We start from the raw sequence: 17,205 nt of genomic DNA on the forward strand, positions 1-17,205 counted from the left end.
TACCCAACGCGCTGCAGGTATGCACGCTCGGAGGACGGGGTCAGATGGGTGGTGGGGGCCACTGCGGGGGGGGGGGGTAAACGTGGCAGGGGCCATTTGGGGTGCTGGGGCCCATGAGGCAGAAGTCCCAGTAGGCCCTGCACCCCCCCAGTCTGACCCTCATGGGAAAAATAGCAAACAATGGATTTCTTTAAATTAAAACAATAGGCAGAATGTAATTTCACTACTATTTCCCTATAGGACTAACAGTAGTGCTATTTATTGGGTTACTGTTTCGCAAAGGTATGTATACTGTCCCTTTAATTATATCGGGCACTTTTATACAAGTTATAAAAATACCATTTCAGCACATAATATTAGATGCAGGGCCTCTATTCTGATGCCAAGAAAAAGTGATGTTAGGATCAAGGTCTTTGCGAGTATTGCTAGTGTTTTATGGTTCAGGCACCCACAATATTGACAATATTAAAAGTACAATCTCACCATAATCTGGGAATCCTCATCAGTGGAGTTGTACTGCACAGAATTACACCACGCTTGTTCTGCTGAGATATCCGGTACATGTGGGACAAATGGTTCAATGTGTTCAGGACCAGGTGGTGGGCACACATCTTCAAAAGTGTCTATCCTGTTCATTTCTTTGAACGTTTTCTCCGCAAGTGAGAGAGAATCAAGTGTATTGGGAAAAACATCACTAAACTGCCTCTTGTACGGATGAAACTGATTTCTGTCCTTGATAAAATTGCTATAGCCTCTCTCTGTTGTGTCATCGCAGCTATACCTTCTAAATACCTCTCTAGGGGAAGATTTGCTTGGGAATCCCATTTGGATTTGTTCTTGTGGAGACGACAAACTGGGGCTCACAGAAGAATCGGAGTTCTTTCTTTCACCCTGAATGTCAATGGTGTGGCTTCCATAGGTGTCCTGTAAGTTATATGTAGATAACATTTTTATTACTGAATATGTTATGTACAGTTGTATCCAAATTATTACTATACAGGAATTTGAAACTTACTAAATCAGTTAATCTACACAAGTACTTTTAAAATAATTGGTTTAATTTATAGAATTTACATTGTACCAAAGTTCCTCTTCATCACAATTTGGCTGCATAGCAAGACATCATTTGGTCATATGGATCCTAATCAGATGTATTTCCTATTCTTTTGTAGAAAATAAATAATTGCTTAAGTGTATTAGAATTCAGAATATGCTATATGTACAGTATATAAGAACAGAACCCTATTTCAAGGCCCTTTTCATATGTAGAAGTCTGAACTAAGATGGAAGGAGAATTAAAGCAGGAAGGCCAAGGGAGTTAGACAGTCTCTTTATTTAATATACCAGGCATGCAGAAATCAGGAATGTCAGGAACCTAAAGATCAATCAGAAACAGCAAATTAAAGTGCACCCAGGATCTCACAAATAAAGACCTAAAATTGGGCATTGAACCAGTGTCCTTAGCATCCTTTTACTTATTTTGTGACAAAATAATGTGGTGTGATTATATCAAATTTTCTGCCATATGGAAGCAGCATGGATGAACAGTGGAGATAGATGCCCCCATCTCTTTTTGTAATAGGGTCTAAACAAATTTCTCTTTGGTAGAGTTTTAAAAACAAAAAATGTTGTGCTTAGATGTGAAAAAGACCATAGAAGAAACAGCAATATACAGTAAGTATGGGACCTGTTATTCAGAATGCTCGGGACTCACCAATTATCAATATATATATAGGTCAATAAGACATTCTGTGCATTAAGCTACTTAGGAATACCTTTAAAAAAAACAGGGATTGTTTGTTCAAATATTGATATATATTCAAGCTGGCCAACTACGTCAAAGTCATCCCTGGCCAGGCCAGTCCTACACTCACTTTTATCTGATTCATTAAGAATTCTACTGCTTCAATATACATTTAACAAAAAGACTGAGTTTTACCTGCAACTTACTTGCTTTCAATGTTAAACCGCTGGGTTTTCCTAACTATTGAAGAAGAATCTGTTGTCTCTGTCTATATGAATTTTGTGGTCACAAAATGTGGTCAATCAGAAACAGCAAATTAAAGTGCACCCAGGATCTCACAAATAAAGACCTAAAATTGGGCATTGAACCAGTGTCCTTAACATCCTTTTACTTATTTTGTGACAAAATAATGTGGTGTGATTATATCAAATTTTCTGCCATATGGAAGCAGCATGGATGATCAGTGGAGATAGATGCCCCCATCTCTTTATGCTGTTGAGTAGGTAAGGAGCTCCCAAGTGCAATTGTGCCACACTAGGATTTTTTTTAGCTGAGGGTAAGGAAATCACCCACCATTTTGTGTCATAGTGGACTTTGGTTTGGAGAAGATTTTGGTGAGCACCAGTGCTCCATGGTGCATGTTACAGTGAGCACAAGAACATATCATATTGAGTTATATATGATTCAACTCACAGAGAAGAATAAAGGGCATGGTTTGCAGAAAAACTAAAGGCAAAGGGTGAAATTTGGAGAGGAAAAATTATGCGATGAGAAAATAACTCAATCTGAAACCAGGATTATAGCAAATAAATAAGAAGACCATAGAGAGGCAAAATGTCACTAAACTAGTGTATTATTAGGGTCTTGGAGTGGTTTTCTAGCAAACACATACACATTAACCATAACATGTTCATGCAAACATTGTGCTTCTAAATTGCTTACTTAGTTCTTTTCCTAGTTAGTACCCCAAAGCAGTACTGCATTCCTTAAATTCTAATATAAGATGCCTAATCTTGTATCAAATGATATCGAATCACAGTGGGGTCAATTAAAGGGAACCATAGAAATGTATTATAAATTGGTCATAAGTCAGCTGCAAATTGAAACCAAAATTTTGCTGAATGTATGGGTTAACTCGAAGGCAAGAGACGCCTAAGGCAGTGAATGTACTATAACCTTTAAATAACTCTCATTATGCATTCCAGAAAAGAAACATATTCCTATGATGATAGTTACAGACCAGGTAATTGGGTGTGTATAACCCCCATTGTTAGTCCTGGTCTAACTGAATATTATAAATCAAACCAATGGTGCAAAAAAGCAATAAGGTAGGGTGAAAACATGGAGGATACAGTAATAACCTGTTTATGTACAGATTCATGTTGTGCTTAGATGTGAAAAAGACCACAGAAGAAACAGCAATATACAGTACGTATGGGGCCTGTTATTCAGAATGCTCGGGACTCACCAATTATCAATATATATATAGGTCAATAAGACATTCTGTGAATTAAGCTACTTAGGAATACCTTTAAAAAAAAACAGAGATTGTTTGTTCATATATTGATATATATTCAAGCTGGCCAACTACGTCAAAGTCATCCCTGGAATGGCCAGTCCTACACTCACTTTTATCTGATGCATTAAGAATTCTACTGCTTCAATATACATTTCACAAAAAGACTGAGTTTTACCTGCAACTTACTTGCTTTCAATGTTAAACCACTGGGTTCTCCTAACTATTGAAGAAGAATCTGTTGTCTCTGTCTATATGAATTTTGTGGTCACAGCCTTATTGTACTCCCACCCATTGGTTTGAGTACAACTTTCCCCTTCTGCTAAAAAATAATTTAAACAACAAATAAACCCCCCAAAATTTGCCTTGCCACCAATACGGATACATGAACCTCTGGCACCCTCTGTTTTTATTTTTCTGTATGGCACCAAGAGAGGTGTAGTTGCACAACACCCTCACATTTCTTTCTCTTAGCAAAAGCCCATTCTGGGTGAAAGAGTTCAGTGTAACTCATGTTCTACTGGTATTAGCCCGGGAAGGCAGTTATTGAGCCAAAATAGAAGTTATAGTACCAAACAGCAAAACAACACAGTGCATTGATCATATGACTCCCTGTCACTCTTTTATAAAGGAGGTTGCAGATTAGTAGCACTACTGGGTTTTGTCCATCATTTTTTTATGATTGCAAGGATACAGTAGTAGTCATAGTAGTCTAGTGGCCTATGTGTAACCTTTGTTATAAGGGGGAAGGTGTAGTGTACTCTAAGGGGCTGATTTACTTACCCACGAACAGGTCGAATGGAGTCCGATTGCGTTTTTTTCGTAATGATCGGTATTTTGCGATTTTTTCGTATGTTTTGCGATTTTTTCGGATTCTTTACGAATTTTTCGTTACCAATACGATTTTTGCGTAAAAACGCGAGTTTTCCTATCCATTACGAAAGTTGCGTAAAAAGTTGCGCATTTTTCGTAGCGTTAAAACTTACGCGAAAAATGCGCAACTTTTCGCGTAAGTTTTAACGCTACGAAAAATGCGCAACTTTTTACGCAACTTTCGTAATGGATACGAAAAACTCGCGTTTTTACGCAAAAATCGTATTGGTAACGAAAAATTCGTACAGAATCCGAAAAAATCGCAAAACATACGAAAAAGTCGCAAAATGTTCGTTTTCAAGTCGGAACTTTTCCAATTCGGGTCGGATTCGTGGGTTAGTAAATCAGCCCCTAAATATCCACTACTAAAACAGCTTTGTGCACCAGTTATGCCTGATGCCTATGGGTGTATGTAGCCATTTTGCCATATAGAAAACTGCAGGAAAAAAACTAGAGATATGAAATCTGTTATCCAGAATGCACAGGACCTGGGGTTTTCCAGATAAAACGTTTTCTGTAATTTGGATCCCCATACATCAAGGGGCTGATTTACTAATCCACGAATCCGAATCCGAATGAGAAAAATTCGGATTGGAAAACGAACATTTTGTGACTTTTTCGTATTTTTGCGATTTTTTCGTCGCTGTTACGACTTTTCCGTAAATTGTCGCGACTTTTTCGTAACATTTACGACTTTCGTGAATTGTCGCAACTTTTTCATAGCCATTATGACGTTCGCGAATTCTCGTGCCTTTTTCGTATTGAGCGCTCGAAAAATTCACGACAATTCGCGAAAAAGTCGCAAAATACCGATCATTACGAAAAAAACGCATTCGGGCGCTTTTTGGACGTTCGCGGATTAGTAAATGTGCCCCCAAGTCTGCTAAAAATCATTTAAACATTAAATTAACCCAGTTGGATTGTTTTGCCTCTAATAAAGATTAATGTTATCTTAGTTGTAAATGGGATTAAGTACAAGGTACTGTTTTTATTATAGAGGAAAAAGAAATAATTTTCAAAAACTTAATTTATTAAATTAAAATGGAGTCTTAGGGCTGTGACAGACAGGAGATTAGTCGCCCGGAGATTAGCCGCCCCACAATTTTGAAATACTAAGGTAAAGATTTCCACTTAGATTGTTCCAGTGTCGGACTGAGAAGGCAGGGGCCCACCTGACAACCCTGAACCATGGGCTCACTCTCAAAACTTTAATTCCTCCTCTCCTCCCTCAAACTCTTTATTATCCCAGTCTCTTTTCTCTACATACTATACTCTATTCCATCTATCAAGAAATAGGGAATGACCATATAACAGGCCATTTGGTAAAGGGCAGGAGGGCCCACTGACACCTGGGCCCACCGGGAGATTTGCTGGTATCCTGGTGGGCCAGTCCGACACTGGATTGTTCTATGAGCAGGGAACTCCTTTCTTTTGTCTCTTTAACACTCAGGGGCCGATTTATCAAAATTTGAGTTTATTCATGAAAAAAAAGTGTTAAAATAACACAAACATGAATTACTTGAGAATATTCTTGAGAACTATGAATAGTCTGTATTTATTAATGAAAAAATCTGCAAAAGAGAGGCAGAAAAAACTTGACAGGTAAAAGCTGCTGAGGTTCAATAGAAGTCGGTTGAAATTGTTGTTTATTTATTAATTTTCCCAGTTTATTAAAACATTTGAGTTGTAGTGTGATTCTCGCCAGTGTGTCTTTTTTCAGAGGCAAAATGTGTGCAATTATTTCTTAAATAATCTATCGATCGAGAGCAAAAGTAACACAAGCTTTGTGGCAGTTATTTTTTTGCATCTGCATTTTTTTTCCCACAAATTTTAATAAACCTGCCCCTCAGTGCTTATACTTGAAAGTAAATATAGTTTGAATTTTTTATTTTTGCATTGACCCCTGTTTGTGCTATTAATGTATTGTTCTGCTGCATGCTATGGAAATAAAAATATAAATACATAGACTGGTATCTGCCATCTACCACCACAAAAACAGATGTGATCAGAGTCTGACAATTTTGTTTCATAGCTATGAAACAGCTGAACTAAGGGTCTTTGTTTAACCCCTGCATCCCCTGATTGTTTGTAACATACAAATGCTAATCAAATCATAGAAGGATGAAGTTTATCTGTCAAACAATAGTTTATTGCTGTAATTAATCTTCTTGTTTAACGCTCTTCTACGTGATGTTTTAATTAGTTTTCTGTGTTTACCTTTTCCCCAAGTTATTAGACATATTTAAACAATTTCATTTACTACTAACAAAGACCTAATTAATTATCTTCACTTGTAGATCATTGTAAGGGAATCTATGCATGCATATAACTTATATACACTAAATTTTAGCATCAAAGTCTCTTTCACTGTTATGAACTGTTGTTTATAGACTTTTTCATTTACTAAATGAACTATGAGACACAAATGTATGATAGGTATTAAAATAGTGCATGTGATTTGTTAAGCACCAATAGCTTTTTAACTTCAGCTATTACCCTTATTTCACTGAAGTAAAGTTAGGCAATTCCTTTATGCAAAAGGACCTGAGGGTACTTGTGGATACAGGGGCGCTGCTGCCACGAGGCAGCTTGAAATATTTTTATACAGTACAAAGCACAAGGGGCTGGCAAGGTATTGTCCTGTATTAAAAGGAGTATAGATTCACAGGAAGATAGAGTAACTAATTATTACCAAAGGGGGCCCCATCTAGAATATGTAGGTGTGTTTTGGTCTCCAGTTCTAAAAAACGTTATTAATGAAATAGAAAAAGTCCAAAGAAGAGTAACTAAGGTGACAAAGGCGATTGTTACATTGTACACTGGAGAAGAGAACCCTAAAATGAGGATATTATAACTATCTATAACTATCCTTAAATTTATCTATATAAGGGGGTCATACAATAAACTCTCTGGTGCTTTTTTTAACAGTAGATCCTTCCTGTGCATGTAAGAACATTAATTTAGATTAAAAGAAATGAGGCTCCATCCTGGTCTGATCAATGATAATAGGTCCAGAACTTTGTTGCTCTCTGCCTTCTATGGGCCTCCAGCAGGAAGCCTTATTTTTCCTGGGCGTTCCCAATTCTATCTACCTTGGCATAAGATTAAGTTAATCTTTGAAGTAAACTAATTGCTCATGATTTTTTATGCCAGATTAATGCAGTCTGCAAATGGCAAAAACAATGTACGAAAAGACATTATATAAACAGAATTTATCTACTTCTTACTGAAATGATTCATTAGGGTGGGGATAAAGAGCTTCTATAATATCTGACCTACAGTTCTCCATCCCGTTCTTGACTCTAGAAGGATCATACAGAATATAAAGGCTATATTTACATACCATATGTAAACATGAGGAGGAAGAACCTGCTTGTTCTAGTATTCCATCATCTGTTTGATTGATGGGTGAACATTCATTATCCAGGGATCCTGAAGAAAATGTCAAGTTTGATTGGTCCTGCATAATTGTTGAAGCCAGCAGCTCTTGGTTGTGCACAAAACCTGGAGAGAAGGCAAATAATTATTGTGTAAAACTGTATTAGTAAAAGAGTTGCTTCTCTACTTAACTTGTTGCGCCATAACAAACAATAATTAAGGCAAAGACATTCCAAAATGATTATTTTTAATTAATTAATGAAATACCAAAGTGAATGTCATTATTAACATAGGAATGTTTTGGCACTTTGTCAACACTCCATAGACCTTTCATTAAGTGACTTGCCTCTGTCTTTAATCTGAAGGCAATGACATAAAACCAAAACATTCCTGAGTCCGTTTATTTAGCTGGAAAACCATTACTTCTCTAAGATCCTGGGAAAGTGAGAATGCACTTCATGCACTTTATGCAGCGCTATCTCCCCATAATGACTACTTTTCCAGCATATTTAATGTTTTTTACTCCATTAGTTGGGAGATAAAGTTAGGAAATATACAGTTAGGAAATATACAATAACTGTTCTCTCCTGAATGAGAATGATCTCAACATCTGGGGCAAACTCCCTGTCCTTATTATACCATGCAAGGTATTTATATTTCTGTTGTTTTTTGTTTGATTTATTTTAAAGGAGAATGCAAGTAAAAATTTAAAAAGCATTCTGCCCAATAGTCCTCCTATTGTTTAGTAAAAACGCCTCACTTTTGGCTCACCTAATCAAATATTTACTCAGTCACACTTACTTCACATTTTCTATCTTTTTCAGGCAGCCATCTTTAAAAAGGTATTCTCCCTTCCTTTCCCTCCTTGCTTCACACTGCACATGTGTTTCATTCCCTCCCCCCCCCGCAGATCCGCTTCTGTTTGGCTGGTGGGCATGTGTAGCTCAGAACAACAGACAGGATCAAGTTACACACATGCTCAGAGAATAGGAAGGCCGCCGCTGGCAGCCTACAGGAAGGGGAGAGAGATTTCAGTGATGTCACTGTAGGCTTCACACTGCTGTAGGCTGCCAGCACCATATCTCAGAGAAGCAAGCAGGGATCTGGGAATTTAGATATGCAGTAAGTACTTAAAAAGAATGCCTTTAGACTTACTTTTAATTTATTTTAACCTTTCCTTGTCCTTTAAAATGCATGACAGCGGGTTTTTGTACTATTTATTGCTATCTTGATGAAGTTGCAGTTCTCTAGTACAATTTGCAAAAAATAACCTATTAGGCACTGATTTCAGCAGGCAAGGAAAAGAAGCTGCATGACAGATAGAGGGAGACTGCAGCAAACTTTTTCTGAAAATGTAACAATTTTTTCACCTTTGAGAATGATTTTTTTATCATTTTTTTTGAAGACAAAAACACTAACATGCAGTTATACAGTATTTAATTAAGAAAACAATATAACATCAGAATATACTATATAGATATACAAGTCTCTGGTTTTTAAAAGGTAATTAGGTTTCTGTCTGCTTTTGGCAATCAAGCTCACTGTCAAATGATGTTAAACTGGGCCATTATCTATGTAAACTATGTTATGGTCCCATCTTTTTCAACAAATCCCTGCTTCTGTGAAGACATGAAATGCAATATTATGCAGATCTACTGCCTTAATCTTTCAGTCCACTCTTGAAATAAATAAAAGATTGGAGCCTTACAGCAATTCACATAAAAACATAGTAATATAGGTTGACAAAGAGACACATTTATCAAGTTCAACCTTTTCATATGAATAGAACTGGCCTAACTTATAGTTGATGCAGGAGAAGGCAAAACCTCCATCTGAAGCCTCATCAGAGGGATTCCAAGATGGCAATTGGACCAGTCCCTGGATCAACTTTGTATTTAAAGCAAACTGCAGTTACCCTGTGCACTGATAGGCCATGGCCAAAGCGCCACAAACAATTGCAACCAGATTCAGGAAAATGCAAGTCTGTATTGTTAAAGTCTAATATGGTTCAACCCAAAATGAAAGAACTGCGGAAGAAGTGACCCATAGGCACACCTTTACGTCTAAAATATTTTTACTTTGAAACACATTTGAATAAATTTATTTTAAAAACAGTTCTAAATTCACAGTTCTAAATTCAATATTTTTGTGCTGTAAATACAGGTATTTTAGGCTTTGTAGCATTTGTCCTGTTGCAACAGCACATGAAAGTTTTGGTGGCTGTTTATTGATTTTTTTTTCTATTCAAGCTTTATTTAGACAAAAACAAAAACATCATAGAAAGATACATTTTCTACATTGGTTTTCTTCTCATTTCCATGTACTTTCTATTCATATTTGCACATTTGTTGCTTGTATTATTTTAGTTAAACATCATATTTTTATACATATCACCAATAAAAAAGGAACTTATACATTGGGTAGTTGTGTACTAGTCTTTTTCAGCTTTTACTCTTTTTGTGCTATTTCAGTTGTGTCCTGGTATTTATTTTATTTATGGTTCTATTTGCCCTGTATATATTACTGTTTATTGATTTTAACTGTTTGAGAAGATGGTCTTTCCAAATATAGAGATATACAATGCAAAGCCAATAAGGTTCAGCAGAAGGAAGGTGTGCCCATTTGCAGATTGGCTAACCAGTGATCCCAAAGTTTCTCAAACTTTGCTGGGCACCCTTGTGCCATATAGGTGCATTTTTGCCTTGAGAGAATGTCATCTATCAATTTGATCTAGAAGCCTAGAATGGGGGGTTCCATGGTCTTCCAAGTCAGGAGCATTGCTCTGGGCCCACTTATGACTAATATGTTTGATAGGGTCAAAGTTTTCATCTTTTCTCATAATGTAGCAAAGAGTCAGGAAGGTCTGTGTGCCTTCTCCCTTAGGACTATATTGGGATTGGGGCATTTAAGGATTGAAAAGAACCATTGTGTAACCCCCCCCCCCCTTTTCTTTCTTATGTCCCCCCCCCCCACAGTTTGAATGTGTGAATGTGAATTTAATAAAGATAGATTATTTAAAAAAAAGAAAAGAACCATTGTGCAGAAATCTGAGCAACAGTTATATATCCAAAGGTGGTGGCTGCTGTGCTCCTGTGTGTTGCATGACTATATTTATTGTTAAGGTATAGAAGTAATTGTATATCCCCCCCCCCAATCACTAATGATTAAGTGTCCTGCTCTTTTCAAGTCAACAGTGCACCTGATCGGTTTACTTCGACAAATGTTGTTAATCTTCATTTAATATCTCCCCAGGCTTGTCATTCTCCGCAGTAAATATTTGAAAGGGTATCTTGAAAAAAAAAATTACATTTATATATTAAAATGTTTATTGCTGCCTTTTCTGCATTGCCTAGGGGAAGACCGTGTGATGATCCCAAAGCAGGTATGTAGAACTGAAAAAGCAGAGTCAATTAAAGTTCATTTGTTCAAGTTAGAGCCCTCTATATGCTTTCTCCACTTGTCTGGCTCTGTGAGCTTTGCTTTGTGGCTCAGCACTGGAATGATTCAATCGTCCCCCTGGAGTGACAGCAGTAATGAAAAGCCTCCACCCTATTCTTGCTTTATAAATTGGGGCCTCTCTCTGCAGACCCTGCATGGCTCCAGGTGCTGCTATAGCCCAATCATTACAGTGGCCCTGAAAACAAATATTTTGTATTTTATGGTTATATACACCTGGGTACCTAGTGAAAAGATTGTCTCCCATACAGGTATGTAATAATTATGCAGAATGGCTGGAACATTCTTTTTTCCATCATTTGGATCACCATGCCATAATGTTATTAAAAAAAAACTTTTATACAGTTATAAAGCAAACAATATCAATATTAATATGGAGTTTTCCTATACTGTACTTAAATATAAATCTAATTACTACAGAAGTAAAGCTAAAAACAATATACTGTTTTATAGGACTCATTTATAGGGCCCCTTACAAATAAAGGTTTAGCAGCCCTTTAGTTTTGGCCATTTTAGAAAAGGGTTAAAGGACCCTGAGTTGCAGAAATCCACGTTGTCCCCAGCAAATTCAGTAAAAGGTACACCGAGAATAACGTGGGTAATCCCTTAACTGGGAATGCTGACAGCAGGCTGCTGGTGTTTATTTGCATTGTAAAGACACAAATATCCCTAGCTACAGGTATTGTACTTGTAGTGAGAAATTACTCTCTTATGTGCCTTATGGCATAATTGTCAAAGTAGTGGTTTAACATTGAGTTATTCCGTACCCTTCGGTGTATATATTCTGCTTGAGATGTGACTGAGATGCTTACAGTTCAAACAATATAATAAGGTCTACAAAGTAAGTTGCACAGACATTTCCAAGGAGAATGAAAGGTGTAATCACTGGGGTGGGGGTTCCCAGTGCCAACCAGGGGTATTTCTGTGGGAGCTAATTCACTGCAACCTTCTTCCACTTCTAATTTCAGTTGTGTAAGTACTGTTAGAGACGTAGTTATATATAGGCACCCAAGGGCCTGTGCGTAGGGCAGCAGCTTTTGGGGAGCAGCCCTACATAGGTGCCTATATATTTGATTTAAAAAAAATTATAATTACTGGGGGGTGCCTAAGATCTGACACCCCCAGTGATTATACCTTTAGTTCTCTTTTAAGTACTTAAAGCAAAGCAATGAAATCATGGGCAAGGAGAAATGCACAACTTTGTAAATACACCATTTAAGTCACATAACTTCTCTCACTGGTGTTCTAGGGCAAATCTCTTCACATTGTTTTATAAATAGGCCCCTAATTGTATCTTTATTGACGTGGCACTCCTGCACTGCGTTTCTAAAAACTTCCTGCTCATGACAAAGCTCCCTGCAATGACAGATGTGCCTTTAGAAGGCCGGAAAGCCTAAAGTCAAGGTTTTAGTATTGAATATCGGCAGCTGGAAATGCTTTTGACAAATGGCCTATATTGTTACCTCATTTTGTAAATGATGCATGACAGCTGTATACTCTAGTTCCCCCACGACTATCAGAGAGCAGAAGGAGGGGAGCCAGTGAAAGGTAAGACCCACGTATGGCAGTGCCAAATAATAGCAGCTGATGATACAGTTCTGCACTGATGAGGAGCCTCTGGCAGATATCCCTAGGTGAGACAATATCGGATTTACTTCCCTTACTAGATAGAGAGAGAAGTAGGAAAGATTTGACACAGTTAGTCCTAATCTGGCACCAAATTGTCTACACATTCTGAGAAATTTTTCTTCAGTATTTCTTCATTAAAACGACACTATACCCTAACACATTTCTGCTTAAAGGGATTCTGTCATGATTTTTATGTTGTATTTTTTATTACTAAAATACACTGTATACATTGCAAATAATTCATTCAACCATTTAAAAATGTTATTCTTGAACCAATAAATGCATTTTTTAGTTGTAATATTGGTGTGTAGTTGACATCTCAGGTCATTGCTCCTGATGTTTCAGAAGGAGGCAGCATTTCATAATGCATTTGCTATTGTTTCTCCTAGTCAATGTGACTGGAGGAGTCATGGCTTTGGGCAGGGATCCCCAACCTTTTTTACCTGTCAGCCACATTAAAATGTAAAAAAGACTTGGGGAGCAACACAAGCATAAAACATGTTTCTGGGGTGCCAAGTAAGTACAGTTATTGGCTATTTGGTAGCCTCTATGTGAACTACCAGCCTACAGGAGGCTCTGATGGCAGTACACCTGGTTTTATGCAACCAAAACTTGCCTTCAAGCCAAGAATTCAAAAATAAGCACTTGCTTTAAGGCCACTGGGGGCAACATCAAAGGGCTTGGTGAGCAACATGTTGCCCCTGAGCCACTTGTTGGGGATCACTGGCCTTGGGTGTTTTACTGTTGAGTGCTATTCTCTCTATCACTAGGTGGGCCATGGGAGGATTTTTAGCAACGCGGGTGTCAGTAAGCTGATATCTTGTTACATTCCCATTGTTCTGCTGATCGGCTGCTGGGGTCGGGAAATGGAGGAGGAGCATTATCACTCCAACTTGCTGCTGAGATCACAGTCACATGGTGAAGAGCACCTGGGAAACTAAGAATATGTCTAGCCTCATGTCATGTTTTAAAACTCAGTATAATAAAACTGTTTGCCCTATTGAAAAAATGGATTTCTGTGCAGGATTCTGCTGGAGGAGCACTGTTAACTGATGCCTTTTGTAAAACACGTGTTTTCCAATGACAGATGGTAACATGCCATGCTCCTGAGCAGCTAGCCCACAGCCCTTTCTTATATCATGTAATAGGATTTTAAAATGCAAGTAGGCCAATGAGAGGTAATAAGAAAGCTTGTGGGCAGCGTGCCTGAGAGACAAGCAATGCACAGGTACATGGCCAAAACTGCATTCTGGGAAAACAGACCAGAAGAAAAATGAAATGCATTTGCAACCTACTGTTTCCCATAGATCAATGGAAATACATTCATATGAACATATTACCTCTTCAATATATGGGTGGCTGGATGAATCTATGAAATTAGAGTTTGGAAGATGAAGGAATGTACAGGAACTTATTTCTCACTCTGGATGTCAATTATATGGTATTAGACAGGCAGGGTAATGTGTAAAATGATCTATTAATTATAGCTCATCATACTTTAAGAGACACTAATCAGACGCAGATCTGTGCCGTCTTGGTATATTCGGCTGTGTTATACTGGCATCAGTTCAGCCAGGCTGAAGTTAATGAAGCGGGGGCCCTGGGAAATGTAGGAAGCCCGGGCCCCAGTCTGACAAAATAAAAACTGGCTGTGCAATGTACAGTGTGTGGATTCCCAGCTGTTGTCGTACTACAATTCCCAGCAGCCATCTAGGAACAGTATTAGCTATGCACAGATCCAGATAAACACATGGGATATATGTTCACATATGATCATTATCTTTCCCTGTAAAATATAAACTTGGAGTTTCCGTGGCCTCATACCTTTTATGGTTTAAGAAGTCCTCTGTTCTAAACTTATATTTTATAATAGGGGAACAATTATCATGGGGAACATGTTTCTCCCCAACCCCTTGGATGTTGCTCCCAGTGGCCTCAAAGCAGGTGCTTAATTTTGAATTCCTGACTTGTAGTCAAGTTTTAGTTGCATAAAAACTATGTGTACTGCCAAACAGAGCCTCCTGTCAGCTGCCAGCCCACATAGGGGCTACCAATTAACCGATCACAGCCAATATTTGGCACCACATGAACTTTTTTCAATGCTTATGTTGCTCTCCAGCTCTTTTAACAATTAAATGTGGCTCACAAGTATAAAAGATTAGGGATCCCTGCTATACACCATGGGCATTAAATTTTAAGGATGCAAATCCAATCAAAATAAGTACTATTGTTATGTTCTGCTGGTTACCAATAGGACCTGGGGTGAAAGATCTTGTGTGAGGTCCTATTTCACCAGCCTCAAGCTTTTATGGGTTTTGGGAGTTGGAATTCAACTGGGATATAAACTGATAAAAACTGTGATTCCATGGCCCTCTTTTACATATGCACCGGAACGAAGGGGAGCAAAATAACACTCCTTAGTGCCCATTCAGTAAGCACTTGTGCCTGGGCCTTACCTGCGCTCTCTGTCTCATTTACAGCCTCTCCCCACTATACCATCTTGCTTCAGTACATATGATGGGCCATGTAAATAGTTAAAGGGAGCAAATAAGGCAAGAAACGACAGATGGTATCATGTGAACCACGGAACTAAGATTGCTTGCATAAAACACAAGGTTGTCTTTATTGATGCAAATGCTACTTAAACAAAATCAAAATTGACATTCTGCTGGCTGGATACATAGACCAATGTTTATCTCATAGCAATGGTGTCTCTCTATTTTTCAGAAACTTTTCAATTTTTATATCCAAATCTTTATCTTCCTTTAGTATATCACTGATAACTGTTTATTTCCATTTAATTACATGGTATAACTAAATACTCAGCAATGATGCATACTTTTTATAACATTTTATAGTATATAAAGTGTTTAACACTTGGACAACCTAGATATGAAGGCAATTTGTAGTCATTTGGGCATGTTTTATATATATATATATATATATATATATATATATATATATATATACTTGCTTTCCTAAATTAAACCCTTCTCCTCTAGCCCAGCATCAGAGCTATGGGTAGGCAGAAGAGTCACCTGCCTGGGGCACAAGTACCTCTCCAGGCAGGGGGTGGTGGTGGATGGATGCAGGGGTGAGTTGGCTGGCTGGGATGGTTTGGCCTACCTCTGCTTTAGCCCAATAAAAGCTAACTGCTGATTGGTTGCTGCTGGGTAGTGGACTTACTACATGACCCCTAAAACAGACACTTGTGCAGAAATATTGAACATAAGGGACTTTATTTACTATGATAGGTGCAAATCTGTCCAGGCAAGTTAACCCCCTGCTTAACCCCCCTTGTAAACAAAATATAATTTCCCTTAAAATATGGTATATCCAGACTATATTCATAATAAGTTTTAATTCACCATAATTGCTAAATTCAAAGATGCTAACCTCCTTTTTTACCTCTGTGGTCTAAACAGCAAATAGGGCTATTTATAACCGTGGGTGCCATTAGACATGCCAGGGCAGAGAACGAAATACAGATGAGGTAATACTGCCAGCAACAGGGAATCTGCCCAAGTCTCGTTCACCAGATTTGTTTTTAGTACTTTTTATTTTACTTTTTAATGTGGGTTTCTCTACAGTAGGCAAGGCAACCTGCTTTTACAAAGGGAGTATAGCCAAAAGGATATATATATATATATATCCTGGCGTGCACCTGATTACTTTCAGATTTTTGGATAATTTGGTACAAAAAGGTAGCACCCAGGTCATTTTGGCTATAGGTTTGGTGTTCTGAAAATTCATGGATTGTATATATATATATATATATATATATATATATATATATATATAAATTTATATATAGTGAATAAAGTGCACCCTATTGTAAAATATAAGTATATTGAGTACATGATACTAGACTAGATGACTTTAAATATCCTCATATTTTACAACAGTGGGTACTTCATTATAATACACAAGTCTCAGTAAGAACTGATTATAACTGATGACATAATTGAGCATTGTTTATAAGGATTGTGTATTATGTATATATATATATATGTATATAATTATATGCTGAAAAGTGTGTTAGTGATGACAGTTTTTACACAAATGCACCAATGCACTATATACTAATGAAGGCCCACCACCATACAATAACCTAGTTTTTAATACTATGTATATCCCTGTAATAAAAATCCTTGTCTGCTGGTACGTATTATTAGTTCGAAACAGCTTAGGTTGTTCTATTATTATGTTTGACATATATAAAATTATATGTGAGTAATGTGTTTATAATTCTAGGATGGTAGCATGACTATTAGTTGTCTTTATTACACAGAGACAGTACATATTTATGACCATGGGAGTAACTAGCTTAAGTGCTGAGGGTACAGTTGAACTGGGGTGCAGCCAGGAGCTGCTCTGTGTGGCAAGTACAGGAACCTTTTGTGACCTGTTGAGCTCGGAGGGCTGTTAAATATGTATATGTGGTAACATGGGCTATACCACCGCTGAGTGTGAGACAGATGGTCACAAACACATGTGCAGCAATGGAAACTGTTTCTACTGGCTAAGTGGCTATGATCTATCATACTATCATATTTACAGCCAATTCTGTCTTCCCAGTGGTGTGAATTATCATTAGCGAAACGCTTAC

At 37.6% G+C, this 17,205-nt stretch overlaps 1 protein-coding gene across 1 annotated transcript in view; it reads right to left on the minus strand.

Moving 5' to 3' along the window:
- foxn1 (forkhead box N1) overlaps positions 1 to 17,205 on the minus strand; it is a 49,720-nt gene that overhangs the window by 20,472 nt on the left and 12,043 nt on the right. The window contains exons 3-4 of the mRNA XM_018091796.2: positions 7,477 to 7,637; positions 484 to 924 (exon numbers count right to left, since the gene is read on the minus strand). Of these exons, the coding sequence (XP_017947285.2) occupies positions 484 to 924; positions 7,477 to 7,637 (602 nt within the window). The remainder of the gene's footprint in view (positions 1 to 483; positions 925 to 7,476; positions 7,638 to 17,205) is intronic.

Source organism: Xenopus tropicalis, chromosome 2 (genome assembly GCF_000004195.4).
Source record: "Xenopus tropicalis strain Nigerian chromosome 2, UCB_Xtro_10.0, whole genome shotgun sequence".
Lineage (NCBI taxonomy): Eukaryota > Metazoa > Chordata > Amphibia > Anura > Pipidae > Xenopus > Xenopus tropicalis.